At 37.6% G+C, this 23606-nt stretch overlaps 1 protein-coding gene across 3 annotated transcripts in view; it reads right to left on the reverse strand.

Annotated features, from left to right (window-relative positions):
• The window catches only part of CACNA2D1 (calcium voltage-gated channel auxiliary subunit alpha2delta 1), a 375032-nt gene that overhangs the window by 299777 nt on the left and 51649 nt on the right, over positions 1-23606 (reverse strand). For all 3 annotated transcript variants that reach the window (XM_064702957.1, XM_064702956.1, XM_064702958.1), the window contains exons 2-3: positions 22914-22995; positions 5776-5892 (exon numbers count right to left, since the gene is read on the reverse strand). In XM_064702957.1, coding sequence (XP_064559027.1) covers positions 5776-5892; positions 22914-22995 — 199 coding nt within the window. The remainder of the gene's footprint in view (positions 1-5775; positions 5893-22913; positions 22996-23606) is intronic.

The raw sequence follows: 23606 nt of genomic DNA on the forward strand, positions 1-23606 counted from the left end.
CAAGGCTTACATTCTTAAAATCATCTTGGAGAGAGAGGAAGGCAAAGACATTTTATCCTGATTAACCTCTGATACGACCACAACTCAAGGGTAAAACTCTCTGTGGATTCTATGGGATATCACACACACATGTAATAATGAACAGAAAACATCAGAATCCTCCATCAATTCAAGACCTAGTCCATCAGTGTCTTCTCATGACAAAATCACAGTATTTACTGTGTCACTGTTTGCAAAGCAAGGAGGGAAGTCAGAAGCACAGCTTGCTACCAACTTTAGGAAAATCCAAATTACACCACTGAGAATGACCTTGTTTACAGGCAAGGACTTCAGCCCCCACAGGCTGAGAATAAAAGTAAATGGTTTTACAATTTGGAAATGAAGGGATAATGGAATATAGTTAGGAAGCAATTTCAACACACCTTTAAAGTATGCCCATATCCAGATGTGTATCCACGTGCACTAACAGATATTTTCAGTTTAGAGCCCTGGTCAAAGGCATCACAGAGTGATCAGCTCTAAACTTTAGATTAGCATGCAGGAATGGTGGACTCAGCTGTGAGATGTGACTATTTAGGCCTCTTGGCATTCTTAGTGGAGCTGAGGAGACTGAGTTGTAACTGAGCCCAAAAGCAAGAGATGACGTCCAGTCAAAGTTCTGCTAAATGAGTGGAGAACTCAAATTTATCTACAGAGTATTTTTAAAGAATGGAAAGCTATCTTGTTACTACAGGCAATTTAAGATTAGCAGACCAGAAGGTGAGTGTCCCAGAGTGGTTTTGAGAATGTTATGTTGGTTTTAGATATCAAAACAAAACTCAAGCCAGACTGATGATACCTTTCAAGAAACAGTAGTATCAAGCACACCTACAAAATTTATTTTGCTTTTATACGCCTTTGAGGATACACAAAAATTCCCAACCCTATTTAAAGTGCACAGGATCTCTGCCTGGGAACCTCAAAATATGTTGTAACACATTTAAGCTTCCCAGTTTTATTGTGAGACAGTGAAGCCTTATTTCAGGCAGGCAGGGAAATACTGAGAGATTTGGACACACTTGCACAGCTGTGTTGAAATTGCATCTAAACCAGCAGATAAACATTCTGAGCTCCTCATTCAGGGACACAGTTGTGCACCTTGGACATTTCCCAACAGCACGTCGAGGGAACCTGTCTCCTAGCGCACAATCTGTGCCTCAGTTTCCATGGAAACCCAGCTTCCTCAGTTTTCTTAAGAAATCAAGGCAAGGAGGCTACAGTGAAGATATTATGCCTCTGGTTGAGATGTCTGAAGAAATCTAGGCAATAAGGTGCAAATGTGCATGGAACTCATCTTTATCTGCACACAGCTCAGGGAGCCAAGGGTCCTGACTGGAGCCTTCCCTGGAGCCACCTTAACATGAGTTAGTTAAAAGCAGACACAAATGACCCCAAAGCAAAACAAATAAATCACAGGCAGGAATTTGGCAGTGAAAATATGACTGTCTCTCATTCTCCACTGAAATACACTTTAGTGGTTGCTTTACACTAATGGCTATGCGGTTGCCTTACAATGTGGGCAGTAATGGAAGAAAAATGCAACCCTATGAGTGTACAACATAGGGTTGAAAATAATATCCTGACATTGAATCTTTCCAGAAAGAGGTTTTCTTTTTTTTGTGGAAATAACATTTTATTGTGGAAAAGACTTGCAGGGGAATATACATAAATTGTACCTTTGGATAACATGATAATTAATATTAATTTCAATCTATTGCACAAACAGTAAAACATTAAATGATGTTCGAATGCAGAAAGGGATCCTAGCTAAGCAAGAAATAAGATATTTTGATCCTTTTCCCTAAAACTTCTGCAGTCTGGGCTTGAAAAGACTGTTACTAGGTATCTGTTATTCCTTATTTTGTTTCTTTAATTTTCTTCTACCTAAAAGGTACAAATTGCTCACTATCTTCAATTCAAGTGTCTGAGCAAAAGGAAGTGGTAAAACTGCAAGTTTACTTGCTGTAGAAGATTCAGGATGTTCCCCAAAATGTACTGATCCTGGCAGAGGAAGGGCAAGGGCTGCACAGCTACCAACTTCATACTGCACAGGAGTGAAGCTGCTGTTTATATTGGTCTGCAGCACTGAACCAAATATTACTTTTTATACAATGAATACATTATATAAACAAAATTATACTTAATTCCCCTCATGATACAATGCATAAACTGTAAAAAAACCTTAGAAGTATTTAAAATACACCTTTCTAATTTTAAGGTATGACCAAAAAAATTAAGATCTTTGCAAATCTTAAGATTACTACAGTACTTTACAATAGTAATAAAAAAGTATTAGTAATCCATCTTTTATATTAATAACTTTAAAAGGGTTTAATTTTGTATAGTCAATGACGAAATATTTGTAACTCCTCAAATCATGGTTTATAAATATAGTACAATGTCAGGTATTCTATTTAGTACTTCTAATGATACTCATCAAATAAGTATTAGTATATTCCAAATTTTCCATTGGAATGAAAAGATTCCGACCCATTAGCATGATCTACATAGCTCCAGAAATCTATGGCACTCATGAATGAGGTAGGAATGCTAAAACTGAAGCCAAGTCCAGCAAAATGAACTATTTGGGTTCTAGACAGCCCAATGGGCTAGGTATACTATTTGTTGGTATCCCCGGAAAGGCTTTGTGAGTTTTGCCAATAGTTATTGCAGGATAATTTTCTGTGAAACCTCCACCCATCTGCCAGTACACACCTGAGGATGCAGGCTGCAATGCAGCACAGCTCATCTGTACCCACCAATTACCGAGGCACACAGAGACAGAATATTAACTTCTCCATAGTATCATAAAATTGCAGAATTACAGAATATCTTGAGTTTGAAGGGACTCACAGGAATCATCAAGCCCAACTCCTTGTTCCTTGCAGGACTATTTGCATATGGGAGTCCATTATATTTACATAGAGGTTGTTCAGTAGGGTTAGGCCAGACAAATACGCAATATTAAAGAGCAGAAAGCTAAAAAAGAAATGGTCACTATTTCAACAACAGGCTCCACTGTAAAACAGTCTTTGACATGCTTCACTAGGCTGTTGCCTTTCTCCCTCCCTACTACTCATACTACTCTCTTTGTCCACTGCACTTCGCTAGAAAATATTCCATTTTCTTTTCATTCTAATTTTTTGTTCTATTCATTACATTTCCTAGTAAGAGTAATCTAGGAAAGCCCTGTGAGTTCAGATCAGGGGTTCCCCCTTTCTCCTTCCTCAGCTAGGTACCTATTTCAACCACCAGTTTTAAGCTTCTGTCAAGCAGAAACTCATACCCATTTACCTGGTAATATTTTCTCTCACTGCTAGAGATTTTTCTAGCCCATAGTTACATGAAAATACAAATAAGTCAGAATGCAAGAGATATTTCTCATTTAAAGGTGATCTTATGGCTCAAGGGAAGGCAACTTATTATTAGAAAATTCATCACTGATATTTATTATAACCTTGCCCAAAGGTTGTTTGTGTCTCATGCTTAGAGGAGACCATGACATCCCTGAGGTATGATAGTCTCTGAACAATAACACTGTTGATGTAATTCACTGGCACCTTCCTCATGGCATCACTGGAGGATGCCTGATGCCCTTGCATCACACTCTTTTCAGGATTCAGGTCTTAATTAACACTTTGACTCATATTAGCCCCAATGGTAAAACCTCTCTGCAGTCATTCTAAAAGTTCCTTTCAACTCCACTCCTGATTTCAGAGAAAATGTGAGCCATCAGACTCAAGACTGAAACTTCAAGTAAATAATTCAGCCTCATTACATAAAGTTTATAAACTGACAGCATAAAGATAGTTCTTGTAAAAGGCAGAAAGAGAACTATATAAGGAAGGTGAAGAAATCATCTTAGTAGAAATCAATAGATCAGGTGGAGGAGATAATAAATATCTCCTGTGTATAAAAAAAATGTACAGAAAGTACATTAAAACAGTACAGGAAGGTTTAAAATCAGAAGTCATTGAAAGTATCTGGGAAAATTGCAAATAGAAAAGTCATAAATATCTGAGCTGTTAGGAGCTACTGGACCAAAGGATCATCCTTCTCCTAATTTAGTCTTCTTTTACCTCAGGAAACTGAATCATACTGCCCTTTTCAAAATGTGACCATGTGCTTGCCTAAACTGAGGTAGCACCTTTCTTCCACATTCACAGAAAAAACTGTTCTGGAATATTTCTTTAAGCAAGCATGAGATACTTATTTAATTTTCTTAAAATTTTAAGATCAAACTACCACGGACCCACATAAAAACCCCTGCATTAATCTTGTGTCTCAAGAAAATATAAACTTTTGCTGTGACAACTTAAAAACATCAAACTTATAGGGGTTGAAGGGAAAATAATGAGAAAAATTTTGTATTCACAAAGGTCTGCAAATGACTTACAGTATTTTGTAACAGTAATACAAAGTCCACAGAATGCCACACAAACACATGTCCACTGAAGAAAAAGAGAAAAACAAGAAAAATACTGGACCTATTTTCAAGTAATTTGAAGGAATGAGAGAAGCTTTGGCCCAGATAACACTGATGCACATTGTGTATTAGGTAAACAATGGGAACTGGAAGAATGAAATTCTGCTGAGAACCAAAGGCAGGACTATGGGTACCTCTTGTGGTACCTGTGCACAGACAACAGACTGTGCAAAACTTTATTGCCTACAAGAAGGAGAGTCCTCAGGGCAGCAGCAGCTTCACTCACACTGATTCTTCAGCTGCATGAAACTGTACTGATAAAAGGACTCTTTGGGTGGGACTCATCTCCCCCAGCTTCACACACTCACAATATAGACATTTATGTTTGAGGCTCCTCCAGCTGAGAAAGAGAGAAGTTCTTCTCAGCTATAGTTCATCCCATTTTAAAGTCTTGCTCAGAAAATGTCAGGTCAGTCCTGACTGAGGAGTGTCTGTTTTATTTCATTGAACAAAAAAAATGAGCTTAGGACAACCAGCAGAGTAGATATCTATAGTAAAGTGAATTAATCTCACTTTCTCCTCTCTTTCACTTTAAATGATACCTTCAAATTCATCTGCAAGCCTATTTGAATATGTAATTGCCCAAGGAAATACAGACTGCTTTTTCATCCTTTAAACCTATTTTTAATAATTCTACTCTGAATGAAGTATGTTTATTAATTTATCCAAATCTCTCCATGTGTTTGGCCAGTAGGAACCAAAGCAATTACCCAGGTCTGGGGTCTCAGAGAAAAGAAAGGGACTGTTGGCAAAAGCACTTTTAAAAGAAACAGATACTTTTTATTTAAAGCATAAAGAATTTTGAGGTCACAATGAAGAATGGCCTTCATACAAATTATGATTGAAATACAGATTAAATTAGCAAATTAGAAAAAAAAAAATTAAAAAAGCCCTGTTTCTTGTTTCCCCAAGCTCATTCCTGACTATAAAGTACAGTGATCTTCAAGCCATAAGCATTCATGTGCGTCACCTAGAGGAATATTTTCCAATCTATTTATAACTTAATTTCTTACTTGGCCCTGGTTCCTATCTGTCGGTCAATATTATAAACATCTGCCCTATGCCAACAAATGAGTTCATTTTTACCATGAAGTCAGGAGCCATCTTTCTACATGTCACGTCTTATTCACATCACACTGACACTGCCTCTAAGTGTATAGGCAGTAAAAACAACCATGAAAGCTTGTTCCAATAGTAAACAAAGATTTTTTAAAAATACTAAATATAAAACTTCAACCATTAGTACTCACCACCAAAGCTTTAGATCTGTTACTGAGAAGTTTTTCAATGTCTCTGGCTGCAATTTCCACTAGCTGACGAGGGTTGTTTGCTTCTACAGTATACATTGCTGCATTTTTCAAATAAATCTGCAAAAGAAAAAAAATGGAAATAAATCAAAATGACAGTGCACATTCAAAATAAACCAAATGACCTGACAGAAGAGGCATCAAGATGTCATCTGTTCTTACTGGAGCTTCATAATGACTACTGCTAGGAAAATCCAGTTGGGCCCTGTGAAAGAAGTACTTCACCTTTTTGTCTGAGAGGTAGAAGCTGACACTAAAAATCATTTAATAAATCTTCAAAATTGACGAGTTTTAGTGACAAACTAACCAGCGGCAAAATGCTCAAGGAATCTGATTCCCATGGTGTGTTAAGAGAAGAGTAAAATGGTGATCCTTTAAAATGACTGAATTTCAAATAAAATAGTTATTGCTGAATTGCATTCTTCCTTGAAAGATGAAATACAAACATACCAACTGAATTAAATCATTTAAGTTATGCTTAATCAGTTTAGTCCCTTATCTATTTATTCATATGATAGTATTAGTATTCACAAGGAAAGAGAAGGAGGAACAAATAGGAGGAAAAGAGGGAAAAGCAGAAATACATAAGGGGAAATGGGGAAAAAAGATGAGGGGAAGAGAGGAAATACAAATCGTGAATAAAGGTTATCTCTGAGGAGCCATTAACTGTTTCCAAAGCAGAACATATATATGAAGAAGATAATTTTACTTGTTAATCAAAGACATACAGTGAAAAGCATGTAACCATAAGAAGGAAGGAAGAAAAAAAATGCAAAAAGTGTGTTTGCCTATCTCTGTCCTACTAGAACTGAATAAAGAATAAACTACTATATTTGGAGTGGAAAATAAAGGAAGAAGAAAAAAAAAGTGGATACCTTATAGCTTGATGGGCAAACAGGGAAAACTAATTTATGCAGCCAACAGATGGCCCGAGTTTACCCAAGCACTTTGCCTGCGTAGCAGTGCCTGGTGGGGCTGTGCTGTTTCCTGGGGAGCTCCGGGCTCAGGCAGGAGCGGGTCCAGCACTGATGCTCTGGCTGCCATCCAGCACGAGAGCCAAAAACTGCTGAGCAGACTGAGCCTGCCAGCCCCGCCAGCTCTCTGGGGTCAAACCTTTGGGGACCTTAAAGAAACTCACCACGTCACACCTCTGGTGCTTGCAGCTGATAAGTAACACAAAAACTTTCCTGACAACTGCAGTTATAGATGCAAATTGTTATCAGGCAGGTCCCATAAGCTGCCACAGCTTTTCAGCACTTACAAATTTTACTAAATTTATGTTGGGTCTTGGTTTGTTTATTTTTCTTCAGCAGTCGTTCCTTTCCACCAGTTACAGAGTAATGGGAACAAGCTTTATTCCTCATATAGTAATGATTATTTAAAAAAAAAAAAATCATTGCACCATGAGCAGAAAATTACTACAACAGATGACAGATCCTAAACAACTCAGATTGTAGTCTGGATACCATTGAGGTGCTTGATTTTCAAAACAGCCACACAAAAAGTTTATGCCTGGACAAACCCAAAAATATCTTTTTGAGGGGTTTCTGGGTTTTTTTGGGTTATTTTTATTTTTGGGCTTGGGTGGGAGGTTGGTGGGGGGATTTTTAGGACATATCTTAACAGTAGGACAGGCCTATAAGCCAATTATTGATCAAACAAATTTGGAAATAAAGACATTTTATTCTACAATTGATCATATCAGAATTTCATTCCTTTTTCTCTGAAACACATTAAATTTGCAGTCAGCAAACTATTTCGGAGGTAAATTGACTGTCATGGCCAGTCCTACTGACAAGGCAAGAGTAAAAATCAGTTTTATAGATCCAGATGGTTTGAATCAAGACTGGAAATTTCAGAGGAACATCTAAATTGAAATGACCATCAAATCTTGTAAAACTTTCAGGTTTTCACATTGTCAACAAACATTCATCCTGGTCACACAAAGAACAGACACTGCAACATACCAGGTGTTGATGCCTTGGTCTTTAAAGAGATATGTAATGGCAAATTCTTTAAACTTCACTTGTGACTGCATGTAGTACACCGTAATCAAGAGTAACTAAATTTACAGAAAAATGGAAGCAAGATTTTGTAAATGGTGCAAGAAATAGAAATAAGTTTCACAGAAGTTTTAAAATAATAATTTTTAAAATCATTTTAAGGGGTTCATATACTTTGCTTGTGAAAATGTTTGATTATTTGGTTTTCTTTATTTAATTATTTCTAGTCTCTTTTTTTCCAGATTTTTTTTAAACAATTTATCTTTATTTCCTACTCAATAGTGAAAGCAATATGAAAAATACGGTATAAACACTTTCAATTTGGGGTTTCAATTAAGCAAAAAATCTAAAATTTGTAGAAAGAATTGTAAAAAATGTCATTTCATAGTAATTAATCTTTTCACTCAACATGATAAACACTAAGCATGCCATAAGAAAAGAAAATTCAAGTAGAGGCAGAGTGAAATATGTGTTCAGTTAATGCAGGTTTGAAGCAGATGGATGACAGGGATGACCTGGAGATTGCACTGACCAGATATATAACAGCAAGTGCTGTAGTGCTGATTCTCTGATATTTTAAAGCCCTTAGTGAAATTTGGTTTCTAAGAGGCTGTGAGTGAAGAGCCTCAGTAAAGTTAAGGGGGATGTCTTTCTGCATTCACACAACCACCAAAAAGAAAGACAATATCTTATTTGACGTAATCAAAGCATGACCTGAGTTTGAAGGGACCGAAATGATCATCTGGTCCCAACCTCACAGCCATGGGCAGGGACACCTTGCACAAGACCAGATTGCTCAGAGCCCCATCCAAGCTTTTCTTGAACACTTTCAGGAATCCACAGTTCCCCTGTACACCTTCTGCAAGCGACTCACCACATTCACAGTAAGAAATTTATTCTTATCACCCAATCTAAACCTACTGATTTTCAGTTCAAAGCCATTTCCCGTCACCCCGTCACTACACGCCATTGTAAAAAGTCTCTTTCCAACTCTCTTGTAGCCATTTTTTGGTACTGGAAGGCCACCATAAAGTCTCCCCAAAGTCCTCCAGGATAAACAACCTTAACTGTCTCAGTCTTTGCTCATAGGAGAGATGTTCCATCTCTCTAATCATCTTTGTGTCCTGCTGGACTGGCTCCAGCAGGTCTGTGTCCTTCTTGTGCTGTGCTCAATGCAGAGCAAAGTCACAGTGAGCCATACTGGTAATGCATTGAGAACCTGGATGGAAAATTTCTACTTTTGTCCCTGTATTTAATTTGTTCTTCCAGAAAAGTTTGACCCTATAAACCCCAATTTGCAAGCACTCACATTTTGCACACACTCAATTCCTATAGGGAAGTTATTCCCATATCCCAAATTTGAATGGTTTGAAAGCTGCAGACTATCAAAGCATTGTACAGTGGGACATTTTCAGGAAAAAAATAAACATTTTCATCTTTCTTCTCCAGGACCAGCTATCAGAGAAAATTCAGAAGTCTGAATCACATAGCAAGGAGACCATCACTACAAGAGATAGGAGCATCATTAAATCTTTAAAACAGGCATTGTGGGTCCTACCACCAAGAAAGCCTGACTGAGGCTTGACAAATACAAGTTGTATTTGTCAGCGATTTCAAGAAAAAAAAATTCAGAACAACTTCCACCCAAGATAAAACCCTTTGAGATTTACACAAGATTCACACACAGACCTGAATCAGTGACTTTCTTTCTCCCCTTCTTTGTTTTACCCCATGGCAAGGCTGAGAGCACCAATCTACCCTGCATCTACTGCCAGTAAAAGATTTATCCTGCAAGCTCCTGAACAAACAGCATCAGAAATTACTTGGAACTTCACACACTTCTTTATTTTCCTGAAGTGTGAGACCTGTCTCAACTACCAAGGAACAGTCTAATATTCATTCATTATTTAGGAAGTGTGTACATAATTTATTTGTTGCCTACTACCCTTTTCTTTAATTCACTGTAGCACTGCAGCAGTTCAGCACAACTCTACACAGGGAAATACACACTTCAGGATATACACTTCAGGATTTGGCACCCTGGAACAAACTTTTCCTTTTCCAAGCTTCCCACAAAATTAGCAGTCTAAAAAAATGAGCAAATGCTCATCTCAAATAGCCGTAAAAGGTGTTATTGGCAAAGGTGTGCTCATTTGTCTTACAAAATACTATTTGGCAGGCTCCATGGCTTGTTCAAAGGAGTTAATTTGAATACAATTTATTAAATTGCTTTAACTAAATCAATGCAAGTTTCTATTGGTTTTTAAATCTAAATTATTTTTTACTACTTTTATCACTAATATTTTGATACAAGATCTCCAAATTGCCAGTAAAACCCTGTCACTTCTCACAGAATAAAGCCTCATTGCATGACTAAGCAAAACCTGTAAGGTCACAGCACAAAAATGCTTTAATTCTTTTCTGAAGTCAATAGTCATGCACTTCTTCATTCAGGAAAGACTGTATTAAAATTGCACATAATGACCTGCAAGGTTTTAGGGGAGAGAACACGATGGAGAGAGTCACATTAAGGTGAAACAACACAACAATAGTTGAATGTGACAAAGATTAGAAAAACTGCCAGCTCCTCAGCAGAACGTGCCCCTCTCTGTTCAGCCTTCAAGGACATGTTTATAAATCTCTCACAAAGAGACATTCTCCTTGCTTCCCTCAAAGCTCGCCAGGGCAAGTCAAACACTTCTGCATAAATTGAGAGAGAATGAAAGACGTTATTACACTGCTCTTGCTGTATTGTGGCAGGCATTTGGGCTGGCCCTAGCACTGAAAATTTATTTAAACAGCCTTCATGCTGTATCACACTCAGAAAAAGAATTATTTTCAACTGCAGTAGGACTCCTTTGCCTCTTTGTTTGTTTGTTTGCTCTGCACATGTGAGTCACCCAGTTTAAAAACAACAGAGCCTCTCCTCCAGGCAGTGGTAACTTGGCTGAGGGCCCAAACATAGGACATGAACATGCCAATCTCATTTCCATCACTGAATGCTTCCATGGACATAGAAATCATATCAGCCAATGTCTTCAGGAGTTCAAACCCAGTATTTCAAAAGTTAACCAAAATCACTCTAATTTTTCCAGCTTTGGAAAAGAGAAATGAAATAGCTCAACAATTCCAGTTATACTTATCTTTACAAGGTAAATCTATGGATGCTTTTATTATTTCCATACTCCTTTCAGAACCATTTAGCTCAGCTGGGCTGAGACATCTCTGTCAACAACCACTGCCTTATCACCAAATGTATTTTTGTCAGTCTAGACCAGCTGGATACTGCCATGATGGCAAAATCTACTGCTCAAAAATAGTGCTGAGCTTGCAGTAAAATCAACCAAAACTTTGTGCTGGGTTTTGCCCCATCTCTTCTGAAATCAACCACACCAAACTACTAAGAGTACTTGTGAAATCCTGACCTAGGTTTTACAAGTTTGTGCACTAAAGTAATTAGCCTATTTAATATTTTTTTTTAAATCCTTCTGAACAGAGTAAAACCTAAATAATGGCTGAGTAAAGTATTCTCTTTCTGCCCACTCCTCATTCCCCCTGGTCCTTCCAATCTCTTGCTTTCCTCCACTTTGTGGCACTACCAGGGCTCAGTGATCCAGACCTGTCTCACCAGGAACCTCTGCCTGTACCCTGGGCCATCAGCTCCATTTCAGCCCAGTCCTCAGCTGAAAAAAGAGTTCATTTTTTACTGAAATTTTGGGTAATGCTAAAATAAAAATAAATAAATAAATAAATAAATAAATAAATAAGGGGTTTTTTTTTAAATATCCAATGTTTTAAAGAATAAAAGTTTCAAATATTTTTTTAGCTAACAAAATATCATTTAATAACACACATATATTTAGCAATTTAGTTTCTGTTTTTACCAATGCCATGAAGTTACATCATGATCTCATTTCTGAGAGAAAGCCAAAAGAAGAGGTCACGTGACAGACATCCAAAAATATTATGAGAACCTGGGAGCAGGAAAAGTCAGAAAAAATAAATAACCACTTTCTAATTTTATATTGCATTACATTATATCATTATTCTACTATATTATAATATATTATACTACTATATATCAAACTTTTTATTATTGTAGATATTCTCCTTTAACTGAAATATTAGTAGCCAAAACCAATATAATCTTCCCAGCATAAGAAAATTCTACCTTCTTACTAGTGTATCTTATTTCCTCAAGTTATATTTATAGTTTCTATTTCTATATACACGCCAGACTAGTTTTCTTTCTCACAAGACACTTCTTTTAATCAGAAGCAATTCATTGAGAAACTGATTGAAAAACGCTCATTTCTGAGAAGCATTCTGTGTGTTCAAAGGAATAAGTCTGAGTATTTTATAGGTCTTACTCTCTGCTCCATATAGTGTATAAATAAGATCACAGCTGCTCCCTAGCAACTCACAGATGCCTTCATTCCTGGAATTCATGGCAACAACACAAAGGAGGAAACCACCCCAGTGGTTCGGTGTAGCTGTTGCTTTTCAGAGTCACTTGCCTGATCACTGAGTGCTCTGAAGGTCTGGGGTGACAGTGACAGGGCAGCTGATGGGCTGGAAACCATGGCTTACCACAGCAGCGCATGTTGGGGGGGAAAAAATTATCAGAGCAAGTTCATTCTTAAGCGAAACACTCAGAGTGAATTCTGCAAGGTGCTGGGACCACTCATGGCTCAGCGAACAGCAGAGAGAGGATAAGCAGTGCCAGAGTCAATGGGCTCGCCCAGGTGCCTGCTCAAAGGGAAGCACATAATCAGGCACACTTTGCAGGAATCATCAGCCCCTTTTGACTGCTGATAATTAATAGAGTAGTCCAGAGGACTTGCAAATTAAGAAGCAATTTTTGTAATTGCCACTTTGTATTTAAACCTTGATAAAACAGGAGTTCAGCTTTGTACTTCTACTTTACACAGGAAAAGCAGATTTTACATCCACCCCCCCTTTTTTCTGTTACAAAAAACCTTTTTGAAGGTATTCAATTTTGCCTCCTAGTGATAAAAATACAGTATTAAGTAACAAGATGACATAATTTATTGGTTTCATAGCAGTTTTAACTCAGGCTTTTAGCTGAGACTGAGTAAGAACTCAAAAATGCCAATTCACGAGTACAAGTGGATCTTTCTTGTAACAGAAGAAGAACAATAGGAAGAAAATGTTTCACATTTATTTTGCACTTCTGGTATATCTGGAGATGGGCACTTATGTAATTTCTAAAAACTCACTTATTCATAGGAAATTTTGGCCTGCCTTATCAACTCTTAATGCAATTTGTCATCTACTGACTCTCTCCCCAAAAGTAATTTTAAATCTCAGGGAACTTGAGCAGGTTTTTTTTTGTTGATGTTGTTTTTCTTTTCACTAACCACAGCACTTGGAAAATTATTAATTCTAACGTTTGGGGTTTTGTTTGGTTTAGTGTGTGTTTTTTTTTTAAGAAAATGTTTAATTTTATTCTCAGCTTCTACAAAAAAAATCTGAACATAAGTACCAATAGGACAGAATTTATTACTGTTGAAGCCAACAGAACATTATAAATTAATCAAGAACATTGCTTTGATCAAAGATTACCCAGATCATCAAACAGTAATTAAAGCTACGGTAATATTAGGCCGTGTCTTCCCTTGAGCTTGAGCAAGCTTTGTTAATGCAGCCACCTATTCTTAGTGACTTACAGCTGCTTTTGTTTGCTGGGAGAAGGAAAGCTTCAAAATGCCAATTTATTGCTAAGGGAGTAGAGAGAGAGTGGCAACTGCAAATACCAAATGAGGCTCCCTGTGTTTTGATGACCTCTTAATTTCCATTTGGATTACAAAGAAAACTTGCAGATATGTATTCAAATTTCCCAGCTTGCATTTATAAAAGTGATTTCATTTTTCTGACATCTCATCACTGGTCAGCAATGTGTAAACTCAACAGAATTTATCATATACAAATCAAATCCAACTTGATACATAGTTAAAAATAAATAAATAAACAAATTAATTAATAATAGAGCTGGTAAAAAATAAATAGAATTTTCACCTCCATGTATCTGTTTAATGTTTTCAAAATATAAATCCAAATTTTTAGAGAATTCTACTTTTAAGGGCTGCAGCTTTGATGTTTGGTTGCACACAGAAACAGAACATAGCAGTGGCAGTGGTACCTCAAATGGGACACACATTTTTAAAAAAACTGTGAATAACTTTGGGAGTCCCCAACCAGGCTAACTCATCTCACACATTATTATAATCCTATTAAATGGACTCTGACTCCTCAATAAATATCTGAATTGACCACATTTCACCGTAGCAAACCCTTCACAATTCTATTCTAAAAGTAATCCTGAGCTCCCTCCCCTTCACCACAGCCCTCTCAGGGACAGCAGTGGTGTCCTCGCCTTAGGAATGCGGGAGAAGACAAATGTGAATAGTGTGCAATAGCCTATTTATGCTTAGAAAGAATTAATGTGTTTCAGAGGTTGGCTTCACACACTCTCACTCAGCCAAACTTCCTGATATCTATTTTATTACACATTACTAAGTTAATTTAAAAAGTTAAATAGAATTGCTCTCTTTTTATCAATTTTTTTCCTTAGAAAAACAACAAAACTGCACCTTAGTGAAAAACTTCATTTGTAGACAACCAGAACCATCCATAAATATGGCCTGAAAACAAGGATCTTTCAGCAAACATAAAACTGGTGACCCAATGAGGATAAAAGTGCTTCAATTACTTCCAAAAAAGTTGACTTTTTTGAATTTTCATTTCAAGATTATATAAATAGTTTTGCTTTATATCGGTAAAAAGTCTTCTCTATGTTTTAAAAAATGTTGCTTAGTATTTTGTTTCATTGAGGACAACAAAAGGAGACAGAAAGAGAAAAGAAGGAATATAACACATTTCTGAGTTTTGAGATCAGTCATTGTGAACCTCACTGAGTAGCACAATTTGAATGAATTGAAGACTTTATTTATTTCCCAAATTTAACTCATTTAAACACTTGCCTTCCTTTCTTAGTGCACTGGAGAATACACCCAAGATATACAGGAAAGTATAGTTACACCAGTTGTGTCTGCAAGTGTTGTGGTATCAGTTACATTTTACATTTTCAGGGATGAAGAAAGATGGACTGCACAATATATTATCATTTTATATGTCAGAGGTATCTTGAAATTCAGGGTCAAAATAGTGACAAAGTCCTCAGAATCTATGGCATTCACAACACTTCAATCAAAATTTTCATTTTCTAAGGAAATTCAATCTTACAATGTCCACAGCCAGGACCTCCAGAGAAATGTTCACCAAGTACAATAATTTGGGTTGTTATTCTTAAAATCAACGACCTTTAAGAAAAAATCCAGTTCTTGCATTTTTCCTTTTTACTTTTCTTAATCATAAAACTCTCCATTACTTCAACCTTAACAAGGGTGAGTGTAGCATATTTTGGAATGTGTCCATTTATCACCTAGGTCCATCTGCTAGCTCATCAGAGAATAGCATGAGCTAAGAAATTCTTTGCCTTTGGGTAAAGCATACACAAATCAAATCCAACTTGATACACACAGTAGTTAAAACTAACTAACTAACTAAATAACTAAATTAATAAATAAATTATAGAGCTGGTAAAAATAAATAGAATTTTCACCTCCATGTACCTGTTTAATGTTTTCAAAATACAAATCCAAATTTTTATAAAGCTTTTGCTAATGCATTCATCTTACTTTATAAATGTAAATAAAGAACCACGTAAGTATCATGCCAATCATAGAGAAAAATAGTAGGAATTAAATTGTTTACTGCTAAATTATCTGCCAAATCATCATCTTAAGCAGGATTGCAGGCTCTTATGACAATAGGGAAGATCATCCAGATACAAGTGTTATATGAATTTTAAGTAAGCTGTTAAACCCCCCCTTGCACAGACCTCTACACAGATAATGAATGAACGAGACAAGCACTATATGACAGCCTTTCTATTTCTAAGTCATTGGTGTGTCTGTAGGGTTTCTAGAACACAGCTTCTAAGACTAATTAAGTTAAAATCTGTAGAATCCAACAGAAAGTTACTCTGGGTTATAATTCCTTCTGGCAGAGGGAAGCTTTCCTGAACATCCCTGCTCCAGGGCAGCTCAAATCAGAGATCAGTCTCTCTTACAAGCCATTCATCTCAGCTAAACTCCAGAGGCTGATCCAAGACCTGGAAAGCTGAAAGTGTGGCCTGGGAAGCTGCTGCCAACGTGAGTGCCTGAGCAGACTCACACCATCTGTGCATGAGGCACACAGAGATCACGCTGAGCAAGGGATGAGATGTGCTCCTGCAGCATCTCAGCTCACTACAGAACAGCTAATTATTATAAAACAGCATTCAAAAGACAAAATAAATAAAAAATCTTCTAACAATTGCTGGTGGACTCATTTGGTGAATGAAGCTCATCACCACATATCATACACCCATACCTCTTTTTCTTTTGTAGGATGAAGCAGTATTTTTATCTCAGTAGGAATATAATTTACAGGCCAAGTCAGCCTATATGGATTCACCCTACAGCTCCTGGAACTGTAATAGCAGCATGCCTTATGAACATCATGCATGAATTATTTTTTGCAGAGATGTATCAAAAAGGAAACAGATTCAGGGAGTGGAGTTCCTTGGAGCTGCCTCTCTCTCTGATGCTACATTCATTTCTGCCATTGCCTGAAAAGGTTACTCTGCACAAGATGGCATTTTTCTGGTGTAACAGCCATAGAGAAGCTCCAGTGTGTTTGTCACATCAAAGCTCTTTACACAGACCCACATTTTTTTAATTCAGTGTGTCTGTAAAAGAGGATTCTCTTCAATCAGTTTGGAGCAGACAAGCTCATGCATTGCTATGAGGCAGATTCTCTAATCCAAGCCTTCCTTTCTGGTACTGCAGGGTTCCCCTCCTTCTCTCCCTCCTGTGCCTAGAGGTATTTTAGAGCTGGAGTCCAGAAGCATACTTGTAGTAGTTTATTAGATTAAATGAGCTGTCAATTAGCTTAGTCATGAGTCTTTGCTGTGAACATTCTATGTAAAAATGGAAGTTGTGCATACTTCCATGAAAATGTAACTATGTACTTAAATCTGTAGTTCAGTAAGTCCTTCACGTTTTTTTCTTTTTCCTGTATGCTGAGGTATCTAGTTTTTAGACCAGATTGTGACTTTGTACATATTTTTGTCTTTTCAAAGACCAAATACCTACTGAGAAATGCAGCCAGTGAGATCAAACTCAAAATTTATTTTGCTACATAGATTTTAAAACTCTATTAAGCTACTGTCTCTTCCTTTTTTTTCTAACAGTCCATTTGTTATGTAGAAACCACGTGTCCTTCACACCAGAGCAGCTTGGCAATGCCTGAATGCACAGAGAGTTCATGGGTAAGACAAAGTTACATGAACCTTCTTAAGCTGAAATGACAATTACACGACTATTTGTTGCTGTTGGTATTGTAGTTTTTTTTTTAACATAATACTTTTAAAACTAAAAAGAATATACTACGTTGTGCTTTGCTGAGAGACAGTTAAAAAGAAGCACACAAGACAAGATTTTTCTGTGTATCCTGTGTTCCTGCTACGAAGTCTCAAGCTGTACATAGAACACCTCCTTATAAGTATTCCCTTTGCTCTTCTAGGGGAAAAAATCCTTAGGAAGGACTAAGGACAGTACCTTCTTCAGCTGGGCAACTACAGCAGCAATAGCCTCTGCTTTTTGTGTAAAAATCTGTTGGGGTTCCTTTTTAATGCTTTTTACCTGCTTGGCTTCTAAATCAAATGTTGTTAGTCATGATTCTTAGCAAATGTAAATTAGTGTAATCCACTGCGGTCAGTGGAGCTCTGTCAGCTTTCAACCAGCTGAGTATTTTGGCACCTTGAGTCCCGACTTCCTGCCTTGTTGAAGCAATCACTGCATTACTGTACTGGGGATATTACACTGGTATTACATCCAACTTGGAGCTCTTCCAGATCTCACCTAAACTCATAGTAATGTCCAAAAAAGCAGGATTTAAATATGTGCTTTAAATCTATTTTTGGAAGACTAATTTGAAACCATTCCCAGAGAGTATCCCAGAACCAGAGAATGTGCTGAGTTGGAAGAGGCCCACAGGGATCATGGAGTGCAACTCCTGGACCTGTGCAGGACACTCCAATCCCACTGAGCCTCCTTTGGGCATCACAATAAACAGCTCTCACCTGCCTCTCCACCTCCTTGTTTCTTCTACCCCAGTTATGCTACTTTGCCTGGTTCAGCCTATGGATAAGAGTAGCCCCAACATAAAACTCTTAATTTTAAGGGCATCCAAACTTTCTTTTGCAGTTTTTCTTATTTACAGGCATTATAGGGCTGTCATCATTGCTAACAAGAGAAAATGTGTATAAAATATGCATCAGCACAAACATATTCCTATTTTCTGAGGCAGAATCACTAATGAACTAATAAACTCCCAAATATTTTGTTTTTTTAAACACTATGTGGAATGTTCATTACAGGTATTTTCAAAAGTTGTGATCAGTGAGAATTACAATGGCTACATTATATATGCAAGAAAAAGAGTGGTTACTTGTTAGGATAAGATTGTAATTCCAAATCAATCTAAGAAAATTGTCAATGAAGAAAGAAAAGGGAATCCTCTTCTGAAGAGATTCTCCTTAAATATAATTCCATGAAATTTAGTACATATTGAATTCAAACACCTTAAATACAAAAAATACTTTCCCTGCTTATCTATGTCCACACTGCAGAATAAATTAGACTCATACCAAAGTACTGATCTCAACAGGACAGCTATCCACTTTCCACATACCTCATCTGACTTTATTGGCCATCTATTTATTTTTTTTATTATTCCCCTGTAAGCACACATTACACTCCGAGTTTTACATCCTTTCTGTTGCAGCATGTCACAGTTGAGACAGCCACATACACAGAATATCACCATACAATTTCAGAAGGCTACAAGCCTCTGCCCTTCTTGTTCTTTTGTTCTTTACCCCAACCTTTTATACCCCCCATGTTGATGCACTGCCCCTGTGTGCCCTCTGTTCCCTGTGGTGGTTGGTCAGTACCCCTGGGCACTCCATGGCTCATTACTGTCAGTGCTGCTGATCAGGTGCTGCTCACCTGCTGCTCACAGCTGTGCCCACTGGGGATGGGGCTCAGCCACAGCCCCATCCCAATCACCACCCACACCCCTCTGGTCAAAAGTTCTCCCAGTCTAAAATGAAAGTAATTGAGAATTAAGGTAGTACTTCTATCCCTCTCTCTCCTGGTCATGAAAAAAAAATATTTTATAGTTCTGCAGAAGAGATCATTGTACAATGTTTCCATTGTACATTTCCCTGCAGCACAAAGACCCCCAGACATCCAAGGCACATCCAAACACAAACAGCACTGATGAACCCCAAGATACTTTCAGCAAATTATGGGAGCACCATTAGCACTGCAGCTAATTGAAAAATTTATGGTTTATGTTAATTCACTCTAGATGAGAACACATTAATTGTGCTACTTTGAGAGCTATCTTGGTGACTTTAGAGATCTTCATAGAAGACTTAATTGCACAAAGCAGACACAGATCCTGACTTCAGCTGAATCACTGGGAATTCTTCCCCTGAGTCCAGGGAAAGATTGACCAGGCTGTGAAATGGTTATAATCTGTTACATGTTCTTGCTAAGAGCTTTAACCTCACACTTGGAAAAATTAGATATTTCTCCTACCAATCTAATTATTACAACTTTTGACAGAAAGTAATGATTACTATTTTATAATAGGAGCAATCTGCTCCTTCATTTTATATTATTCACACTGCTTTTAGAGAGAAAAGAAGAAGAAAACCCAAACAAATTATTTCTTTTTTTCAAGTTTACATGAAGACTACAGGTTTGGTCCAAATAATTCTGGAGCTGGAAGAAGAAATAAATCAGAAAAAAAGCTGAAAATTCAATCTGACTGTAAGCATTTTTAAAGATTGAGCATCTGAAGGCAAATTCTGTGAATAAAAGTGACAACCATGCAGGCATGCAGCTTTTCCTGTCTTGTAGTCTCTATTTTTCCAAGATTGTGGTTCATTTCAGAAAGATCTAACTAAATGTTAATAGGCAGTGAGCAAGAAAAAAAAAAAAAAAGATGTCATTCAGAAATAGAAATGGGCAAGTGACAATAGCCTGTAAACAAGAAGAGAGTGGAAGAGTGCATGGGGTGCACCTTGCAGGGCTTTGTGTTTTCCCTTGCAGCCAGGAGAGCTAATTAAAACCTCCTGTCTAAAAAAAGACATCGTGCCACATAGGTCAAACACATGGCTTTGATACAGTGGGATATTTTACATGGAAACATCTCCCTTTCATGCTTTTAATCCTGGGATTACAAGCACATATCGACCATCTTGTGAACATCATCTGAGATAGGACTATTTCCTTGAAGTCTATTGTAAATTCTGGCTTCTCAAAAGAAATTTACCTATAGTATTCACACACTCATGTTTTTGTTTTTATCCACATGAATGTCACTGTGGCAAAGCTGGTAGCACTACAGATTATTAGGCTTGCCCAGAGTTTTCATTATAAGACTGTTTAGCAGCTTGTAAATTTGCCAAATATTAACAACATAAATTAACATTTTCCTCAGGGGAAAAAAAGAATGAAACATCAATTTCTTGGTTTTTCATTATCTATTTTACTATGTGGTCCTTACACAAGAATGCATAACAAAACGGTTGAGACAGTAACTTATTGTTTTGGTCCAGTTAGAAATCCTATGTAATTCATTTTCCTGTTACCTATTGATTGTAGATTAAAACCTCAATGCTGTGTTTTTAAAGATATATTTTAGTCTTTAGTGTTAAAAAAACTTTGGCCTGAAAAGGACCTGCAGATCACTGCAGAGATTAATCAGCTAAATTGCTGAGAACACAGGTGTATTCCAACTCAGAGACATCACTCCTAGAGAATGTCCCACCTCCTCTGCAGCTCAAGATCAGACTTGGCTGGGGTCTCTCAGGTCTACACAGTGGGAGAAGGAGGAGAGGAAAACTGAATGAAGGACAAAGGGCAAGAGACTGAGATATGGAAACAGGAGATAACAGACTGGAAAAGGGCAAGCAAAGAGTAAAGTGAGACTGGAAGGGAAGGTGAAATTGAAAAATCTAATAGGAGAAAATTACAGGTCTGGGACTGAGAATTAGTGATGGAGGGAAATGTGAGAAAGGGGAAGAGAAATTCCTGTGGAAGCAAAGAGATGAGCATATTGGGACAGACTGGCCGCACACACCTGGACAGAATGTTTTGGAAATGCTAAGAAAAAAGAAGGAGTTAAGAGAGAGGTGCTGATCTGGAAAAAGCTGAGGAGAAAGGTCCCAAAATAGAGACAAGAAAGTACTGTAAAATAGAAAGGCAGACTGGTGAAGCAGCAAAGACAGGAGCTGAGACAGAAACATAGCATAGGTTGAGGAGAAATGAAAGACAGCCAAGCAACACAGCAGGAAAGGAATGGAAAGCTGAATGGTGAATCAGTAGCAAGATGCTGAATGGAAGGGAAAAAAGAGACTCAGCAAGTGCAGAACAGACCAGTTCACACCTAAATTAAATAAGCAAAAAGGGACTTGTAGCAGAAAGTCCCCACCAGATCCTGGATACTGATGGTTTGTAATTCTTTTTGTTCTCTGTCAGCAGATACATGTGAAATCCACCTGCAGAACCTCCAATGAGAGTTCCATGCTTCCAAACCTTGCATTTCCTCCGGACATTTCTGTGCTGGAAACCAATGTTTCTACAAATCTGATGATTTGTGTTAGGGTTTCAAGATTTTGTTTTCAGGTTTTTTTTATGGTTTTTGAAGATTAACACATGCATGTAAAGCATCTGCTTTAAATTGTGTTGCAATATGATGCAGTCAAATATTAGGAAAGGCCAGAACTAAAATGAACTCTGCAATCTTCATTTATGTTCATTGTGCATGCAGTGACACAGCCCTTCCTTTGATAAGACAGTGGTGATCTCATCTGAGCTAATGGACATCTGAGCTAATCATCCAACCTCCTCTTATAGCCAGGAAAGACAAAATGTCCTTCTGGGACAGGATACAAACAAGACATGAAGGTCATTAAGGTCAAAAGAATACATTAATACACAATGGTAAATCTGACAACTTTGTACCTTATTTTTTCTCTGTGTTTCTTAACACTTCAAAAACCTTTTGAAGCAATCTGCTCAAACCTCTGCTATCCATTTCATGGATTATTTGGAATCATTATCTGAAAACCAAATTTCAAGGCTTCGCATCCAGTTCCCCAGCACCAGGGGCTTTTGCTGACAAACAATAGCTCAGTTTCCTGATGCAGCAGCAAAATTCCCTTTACCCTTAGTCAGACATCCATCAGTTCAAAGAAAGAGCCATAGTTCTTGTGCAGGGTAAGGAGAGGTATGATCATATGGTTTTATACTGGATTGTGATGTATAGACACAAAATTATATAGACAGTATAATTCTGACATGTTCCTAATTGTGCCTTCATTTTTCTGCAATGGCACATGTGTTGTCACCATCTATGAATAAAAGGATAACACCAAAACAAAATCTCAGTGAGAGATTTGTAAATTCTTCTCTAAAAGAAACTTGATGTTAAATTGAACAGCAGAATAAAAGTAGTTTTCATTCTCATCTGTGTTTCTGCTAACCAAAAGCTGCCTCATTTCATGAAACATGTGTCAGAAAGATAGGTGCCCTTGTTAATAGAGAGCAGAATTCTCCACCACTGTGAATGGTTGCTTCCTGGATACCATATTTGACAAACAGAACATAAAAGTGCTTGCTTCAGTGGAAGTCTTGCAACAATGGCAAGCCTTATGTCTGATACTGCAAAGCTGATTAAATATTATCAATGAGGAAGTGCTGCAACACTGAGAGTGAATTGATGCATGTCTGTTCTTCATTTCTCTCTCAGTAAGCACTGCAGAGTTTAATCCCCCAAAACCATTTTTGTATGTTGGGATGAAATGATTGTAAAGCCTGGAAGGTGCAAGCCCTTCAGTTTCTAGTTACAGCAGCCTAGGACACCTCTCCTTACTTCAGCAAGCTGGTCCACCCCACTTGCAGTTCGTGCGAGCGTCACGAGATCTTCTTGCATCTTATCCACCCATGCTTTTATCCTGCAGAAAACAGAAAAGCGAACAGAGGCATCCAATCAGACAAGTGGAAATGGCATACAAACATATAGCACAGAAAAGATAAAAGGGATAAAGTTGAATACAAAACATAAAAGACTTCTCTTTGAGGTTTTTCTTCTTCTCAGCTTTGCTGACCTGAATCTGTGCATACAGCTGTCTGTGGTGGCCACCGTGCTGTGCCACCTGTAAAAACCCAAGAGTGCCATCAAATCTCTGTAGCCAAGCTGCAGCAAAGATCCCCACAACAGAGCTGGCACACTCCCTTCCAGTTGAACTCTTCTTACCTGCTGAGGAGAGGTAAAACCAGCGAGAACTGCTAAGTCTCATATCTGAGTATAAAACCTCAGTCTCCTTACTTTCAAAGGATGGCAGTAATCCAGTGGTCTCAGGAGCCACTCATCTTGGGGCAAGTCCAAGTAAATTAATGGACCTCTCACTAGTCTTAAACAAATTCATACCCTTAATCCTAGTAACCCTCTCCCCACCCATCCTATTTCCACTTCTATCCAACAACCTCAAGAACAGCCCCAACACAATTACAAATGCAGTCAAAGCCTCCTTCTTAATCAGCCCAATCCCAATAACAATCTACA

The sequence above is a fragment of the Zonotrichia leucophrys genome, chromosome 1A (assembly GCF_028769735.1).
Source record: "Zonotrichia leucophrys gambelii isolate GWCS_2022_RI chromosome 1A, RI_Zleu_2.0, whole genome shotgun sequence".
NCBI classification, from domain to species: domain Eukaryota; kingdom Metazoa; phylum Chordata; class Aves; order Passeriformes; family Passerellidae; genus Zonotrichia; species Zonotrichia leucophrys.